At 38.5% G+C, this 7,525-nt stretch overlaps 1 protein-coding gene across 2 annotated transcripts in view; it reads right to left on the bottom strand.

Moving 5' to 3' along the window:
* Positions 1-3,613: 3,613 nt before the first annotated feature.
* The window catches only part of hdac8 (histone deacetylase 8), a 72,382-nt gene continuing 68,470 nt past the window's right edge, over positions 3,614-7,525 (bottom strand). For both annotated transcript variants that reach the window (XM_037976587.1, XM_037976588.1), the window contains one exon: positions 3,614-5,703. In XM_037976587.1, coding sequence (XP_037832515.1) covers positions 5,681-5,703 — 23 coding nt within the window. In that variant the 3' untranslated portion in view covers positions 3,614-5,680. The remainder of the gene's footprint in view (positions 5,704-7,525) is intronic.

Raw genomic sequence — 7,525 nt, 5'->3', positions numbered from 1 at the left:
TAGACAATCAAAAAACGCAACTTTTTGAAAGCAATGATAGCGTAGCTCCACTTTAATGCTAACTTAGGCAGTTTGTCACCATATTTAGCAAGTTTTCAGACCCCTCTAGTGACTACTTTTCAAAAAAGCAACTAGCAAATAGCAACTTTTTCTGGTGTTATTGGAGGATTTTAGAGACATGAATTCAGATTCAGATTACTTTATTTTCCCCAAAAGGCAATTCAGTTTGGCAGATGAAAGCAAGTATTGTCTTTTCCAATGAGCAGTGGGTGCTGCCATTGCCTCCTCACTGACAGGCAGCTCAGTCCTCGTACAGCATCCCCTCCCAGCTGCAGTCAAGGCAGGAGATATTCACACCACCATAGCCAGACCCTAAATAATTGACTAATCATGTTATCATGATTACCAGTCTCTGGTAATCATCAATGTTCTCTGTTTAAATTAAATGGCGTGCACTTGTATAGCGCTTTATCGAGTCCAAGGACCCCAAAGCGCTTCATACTACAACCATTCACTGATGGTGGTGAGCTACATTGTAGCCACAGCTGCCCTGGGGCGGGCTGACAGAAGTGAGGCTGCCATCACACCAGCGCCACCAAGCCCTCTGACCACCACCAGTAGGCAAGGCAGCTGAAGTGTCTTGCCCAAGGACACAGCAGCTGAGAGTGATGGAGTGGGGGCTCAAACCAGCAACCTTCTGGTTACAGGATAATTCTTTACCTCCTGAGCCACTGCCACCCCCATTACTGCACTAAAAGAACTTTGAGTGTCTCCTTTGGGTCATTCTTACCAGTCTCAAGCCTAGATCACAGAGCATTTGAACTCAAACATTAAAAAAAAAACATCAACAGAAAAAGTTAATTTGAAGTTCTAAAAATATTTGAGCTGTTTTTTTTACTAACTTTGATATTTTTGGTGTATTTTTGTGGCAGCATAACAGGGGCACATATGGGCCTGGAATAGTTAGTACAGCATTTTGGGTCATTTTTGGTCTTTCTGTGTTTCTAGAAACGGTGCCATGTTTATGGATATGTTTTTAGAAAAGACAAATTAAAAAAATGTTTTGAAAATGAGTGTTTTCTTGTGGACAAGGTCTATGTCCATGGCTGAAACAAAAAGTACAATCTCTACCACTGCCTACTTACTTGCCATATGTCAGTGAGTTTGAAAGTTGACAGTTGAGTTACTTTAGCTTTCTGAGTGTAAAAAAGCCCAAAAATGTTTGACGTGTGAAATGAGCTCAGGAGATTAAATGCTTAAAATATTTTAGGCTTTAATATTCCTTCTTTCTTTTGGGTTTTCTTGGTGGCATTTTTCATTCACAAACATTAAAAAGTACCAGTTTCCAAAGTAAGAACCCAAACTTGGCTTTTTGTCTAAACTAAGCCCAGCAGTTTCCCTGCTGCCATGAATCCTCTCTGAGATTGTTTTTTTTTTTTTTCCTTTTCTTAAATTTGACTCCATGGAGCACAAAAAACTACATAAACACACACCAGTCTCTCACATCTCTCATGTTTACAGCCTCTGGCCCAGTACTGTGCAAGTTCCCCCCACCCCTCACTTTTATGAGATAGAATTTCAATCGTCTCTCCTTTTCCAAGCTCATAAACGGTGTAATGAGTTTCACTGGCTTCAGCTACGTGGGGCTCAAATCGCCTTGGTGACCACTGCAGTGTTCATAAAGATCACAGCGAATCCTCACACATACAACCAATCACACACTTCTGTTCAATTTCCAGGCCATTAATTTAAGGAACTTCACTTCTAAAGGAAACTGCCTGACATTTGTGGTTCCTTTTTCAAACACGCTCTATTAAAGCCTCTATTAACCATCCTGCACCACATAAACCTCTGCCTAAAAATGACACAAAGACATGACAACAACATGCTCTCATGTCTTTTATTTCAACAAACTTCTGTGGTTTGTACAACAGAACAGTTAAAAAAAAGTTACTCCTTGTTTAACGCATATAAAGACAAATTCTCTAACAACCTGATAAACATCCTTTATTCTAAAATACTCTTTCACGTCTTTGATTTTTATTTGCAGTAGATGTAAAAATGATGGCAGTTTTGTGAGCATCAAAAAATTTGGTGAAAGTAATTTTTTTTGTCAGAAAAATAGTGTTGCAGGGTTCTGAAGAAAAAAGTACACTGATGAATTTTGTTTATATTTAATATTAAAGTACAAGATTCAGTGAACACAACTAATTTAAATTTTCTATGCATTTACAGATTTTCAGTTTGGCACAAATTTAAAAACCACTAACACTATAACAAAAACCACATTGATCAGAAAACATTAAGAACATTAACAAATTGCTAATTTTGTAGATCTGTATCCTGATTGTGTCACTTTGACAAGTGCCACCAACCATAATAGTTTTCAAATAACACAATTTTTCAGTGTTTTTGATTTGAATTTTTTGCATACGTGCATCATCTATGATAAAAATAACCAATAAATTTGCATCATTCTTTATCAAGTCTATCGCATAACTTGTAATAAATTAGCAAAATCAGCAGTCATGTTTTGTTGCTAACAATTACGAGTTATTTCTTTACATTCGAACACTTACGAGTTCACATTGGACAGTCTCTGAGGACAAAGGATATTGAGTCAGTAAAATAATCCCCAGATGTAAAATAAAGTCAGAGGAAGAACAATGGAATCAAAGATGGGTCAAAAGTGAAAAGGTGAAGTTCTTTTCTCTTCTTCTGGAAAAAACTAACAAACTAATCACTCTCCCCAGCAACAGTGGCAGCAACACTTTACTAGAGTAACACATCACCCAGCTAAACAGCAGTCGGTCACGCCAACACCTGCTTTGGCATGAATGATGTTAAAGCAGTTAGCAGATCCCCAAACTCCTCAGATATAAATCTGAGGAGGTGTCTGATGGTATCTGTGAAAATCAATCTATGTAGCAGATCCTTCATGACAACCCTGTTCTTTGTACATGGCCTGATTTAGTAGTGAACAACCTTTGTTTGGAGAAATAAAGTTTAATTCTGACCAGATTGAGAGCCAAGGGCGAGTCATAACACAGCCAAGATCAAAGTGGATTGCCTTGTCTTGAAACAACTCCAGTCTCTAAAATGGCATAGAAAATAGCATTCACACAAACCACTTAGCCTTTACATTGCTGTCAATTTTCCATTACACAGTTTTGTACATATTGGTTGTTTGCAAGAGCAAATAGCAGCAGCAGAAGCAGTTGTAGCACTTCTAGCAGAAATATTATAATTTTTCTACTGGAATATCCATGTAATGTGAAACTATAAAATAGCACTAGTCTTGAGTTCATTATTGTCCTTGTGTGTAGTTTTCTCCCTGCGCCTTCCTGTATTTTCCTGTCACTCTTAATTCCCCCAGCTCCCGCCCTGCTCTCACCTGCTCTTGGTTGTCATTAGTTCAGGTGTTTCCACTCTATTCATCAGCTCTAGTTTTCATATACCCTTGGTTCCCACTACCAGGTGATCTGGCATTGTTTGGCTTTATGTCTTGCATGGTTCCTCTTCATGATCCCTGTGTTTCTTGTGAATTTGTCTCCTCAAGTTCCTTGTTGTCCTTGTGAGTTTTTTGTTGTCACACTAACCTTTTCATTTTGTATTTTTGTTTTAATAAATATTTAGTTATTTCCTCAAGCTCCTTGCATCAGTCTGCAATCTGAGTTCATTCTCTATTAACCATGACAGGCTGTTTTTGGATTAGCTGTCAGATTGTCAATTTGGTCAGAATTAAACCATTTCTCCAAACTGAGGTCCTGTTACACAATCCTGTTTATAGGTGAAACTGGAACATCCTTGTTGCAATTTGGCCATTTGTGTACATGACAACAACAATCTGACACTGCAATCTTTAGAGCCCAGGTCTCAGAGTGGAAGTTTTTGGATGTGCCCTACATTGGTGTGAAATTGTACATACACACTGTGGACAGCTGCAATCAACATTTTTTTCTGCGCTTGTGGGAGTAGACCAACAACAGTAACAATGGTGGATAACAGAGTACTGTTTGTGCTACTCACCCTTTTCAACGTGTAAGAGCAACTCAACCTTACTGTAGGTCCAAATAAACCTACATGTATCATTTTGAATATAACTGCTTTGATGATGTGGAGACAGAAATGTTTGTGTGCATGCACGTGTCACTGAAAACAAAAATCACAGGGCCAGCTCGTGACCTGGGATGGAAACTACAGCAGATTCAATGGGCACAGGATTAATATGTAAACATGTAACTTTTCCCCAATCAACATTGGAAAATCTTTAACTGTTCCAGGAGATTGTTCACATGTAAACAGGGCCAGAGGCCATTCAAAGAGCTATCTTAAATGTTCATATCATTTTGATAGAACCCCATTTCAAAATGGCCGAACTATTTGATAAAAGCCACTGACAGTTGAAGGGAACTTGTTACAACAAAAGGTTCCTTTTTGAAACCTGGGACCCTTGGGACCACACATAAACACTACTATAAACAGAAAAACCACGTCTCAAGTCAAATCAACAAATCTCTCCAATGTTTTTGACCCACAACGGCAGAACTAGAGCCAAGAGAATAAAAGGCATTGGGCCTGGGTTTATGGTGTTGGCTTTCTGTGGATCTGAAGGCTCAACCCTATGACCAAGAGGCCCCAAAGATCTGTCCCAATGTCCGGTAGCAGACATCACAGAGGCTTGTTCATGCCCCAATGGGTCAGGGTTGTTATGGTAACAAGCTTAGGGTTTTTTAAATGTAGCCACTTATTTACCTAAAGTATAAAAATGACTAAAACTAGTAAAGCTTCAATAAAAATCCAACTTAAAAGAGTTCAAATTGGACAAATTTAAATAAAAAACGCAACAGAAATTTGACCAAATTTGGTGTCTTACACATTTTTTATTTGAAACCAAAAGTCCCTTCTTGTAGCTATAATACACCATACATGTGAAATATAGCTGCAGGTGACCTGAAAATATTTACATATCCAGACCTTGTGAGAGGAAGACACTTTCTCTAGACCTGCATATGCAGTCATGATACAACACTTTAGGCATGTTGCTTCTAACCAAATTCCTTTCAGGGATAATTTAATCTTTGGTGTCAATACAAGTTATCATTCTTTGTTTAAATTTCCAAAGAATGAAAAGATTCTGAATTCTGTCCAATGCAAAACCAGTCCAGCTTTTCTGAACTGTTTGTATACTCAGACCAGATTTATTTAGGTTTTTTTGTTTGTTTGTTTTTTCTTCCAGGCCAATTGAGAAACAAAAGTTTGATGACACATTTGGGGAATTGGCTGTTTTAGGACTCAATCTGTCCTCAAGAGGTTGAAATCACAGCAGGATTGCAGTGACCATGAAACCGGACTGCCAAAAGAATTTGTTTTTTCCATTTATGTCTGACTGATGCCTCCCTCAATACTGAACACAGTGGGTGGACTGCTGTCACCCACTTTAACAAAACTACAATAAGCATACCATAAACTCTCCTTCACAGAAAGTCTCATATTGCTCTTTTGAAGCATAAGGAATTAAAAACACTGAACATTGTATAGCAACCATAGCTGACGGGTTCCAGTCCATATTGTCTTCATTAGAGCTGCCAAGCATCGTCCTGGTTCAGAAACACAGTGTCTGTGTGTGTGTGTGTGTGTGTGTGTGTGCGTGTGTCGAGGAGGCTGAGGCTGCCAGGTCCTAAACCACATTCTTTAAATTCCCTGTAAACAAGACAGAGACAGAAATGAGAGGGTGAGAGAGGTTACATCGGTGAATAAACACACGCACACCAAACCAATATGATCCATAGATGGGGAAAAAGGGGTCAAATTGATCTCAGCTAAATACACATTTTAGACACCATGAGAAAGTATGAACAAGGAACACAGACATCAACACACACTTCTGCCAGTGAAAATGTAAAACAACACCTGGCAGAAGTAAGCCCTGACAGTCTTGAGGAAATACAAGCATGCAAAAAAGAGAATCTGTATGAAAATGACAACAATGAGCTGTGCGGTGAGTTCATTTGCATGAAGACACAGAATGGTCTCCATGCCCAACTTCCACTCATAAACACACACACACATACATACACAAGGAAAGTGTTTGAACACAGTACCAGCACTATGAAGCGTAAATGACAGTTCACCTTTGGCGATAAGGCTGCAATGTTAATCTTTTGTTATGCTAAAAGCACTTTGAGTCGCCTTGTGCTGAAAAGTGCTATAAAAATAAATGTACCTACCTACCTACCTAAAAGGCCTTTTTGAGAAAAATAAACCTGTTGCAAGCAGGGCCGTAGCCAGACTTTAAAAAATACTGAGGTCAACCACTCATTCTCCCCCTGCACATCAGTTATAATGAAGACCAAAACTTAATTAAAATAGAAGCAGTTATTTAACACAAGTGACTTGAATGTGTATATGACATGTATTTGTGTGTGTTTGTAAATTCATGGGGTGCGATGTCAACCATGACGACTCACTGAAATGACATGAATTAGTTTATATGAATGTTGATTGTTCACGCTGCACAAACACATCCAGAACACAAGATTTTAGCATAGATTTGACCTTTTTTATTAAATACCAGTGAGGTGTTGTAGTTTTGGAGCTGGACCAGCACTAGTGTGGTCAAAAAAAGGGCTGAAATCGCCCTTTTATTACGGTTTCACAAATCAGATTAAGGTTTCACAGATCACACACTTGGTTTTAAATGTTCTGCAATCAGTGCAGAATAATCTGGTCCAGGTTTGAAGTGTCTAGGTGTTGTAGTTTTTTAACTAGAGGAGATTAAAGATGCTGAAGGTAGTAAAAAATTAGGTGGAATCGTCCTTTAGCCATTTTCCGAATCGGAAACCAACTTCAGCTTCGTGGAATTGAAGGAGAATATTTTCAGCGAGTTACCTCGGTTGTGTTTCACTGTAAGTGGCGCTCTCCTTCTTCTGGTCTTTATTTTAGCAGTAAGGTAGCAAAGCTGCGCTCTTCTTCGTAGACATTGAGTTTGGCTGCAGCTGCACACACAGGGCTCTCAAGTTTTGATGTGAGCTTGAAGTGAGATTTTGAGCTGCTAGAAGTTGTTAGATGACATCATCACCTAATTTGCATATTTGGTGATATTGATCAGGCTGTAGGAGAGAGGAATATTACCGGTGGCAAGACAAAAAATGAGTAAAAAACACTCAAAATATGTTTAGAACTACAAATTAACTTAATGAAATAATTGTATAACTTTATTGCTTTGCCTGATCCCACACTACATAAATTAATTTCTTATAATATCAAATTGAACCAAAAGACAGTTTTGTGTCATGGAATTGCCAGTTGTACATTCAACTCTCCTCTTTTATTCAGGGTTGGAACCACAGGGATTTATATTAGCTCTACAGAGTCAGTGAAAAAACAATACATTCAAAATTATATTTACATTATATTTACATCCCGCTTTGTAATCCAGGACGGGATCAGAGGCAGCTTTGCACACAAATAATTCATTTGCAAAGTGGACATGCAGGGGTGCAACTACCTACTTTCTGAGGGG

The sequence above is a fragment of the Kryptolebias marmoratus genome, linkage group LG7 (genome assembly GCF_001649575.2).
Source record: "Kryptolebias marmoratus isolate JLee-2015 linkage group LG7, ASM164957v2, whole genome shotgun sequence".
Taxonomy (NCBI): Eukaryota; Metazoa; Chordata; class Actinopteri; order Cyprinodontiformes; family Rivulidae; genus Kryptolebias; species Kryptolebias marmoratus.
Note: the sequence above shows the minus strand (reverse complement) of the source record. Positions and strands in the feature narration are given on the sequence as shown.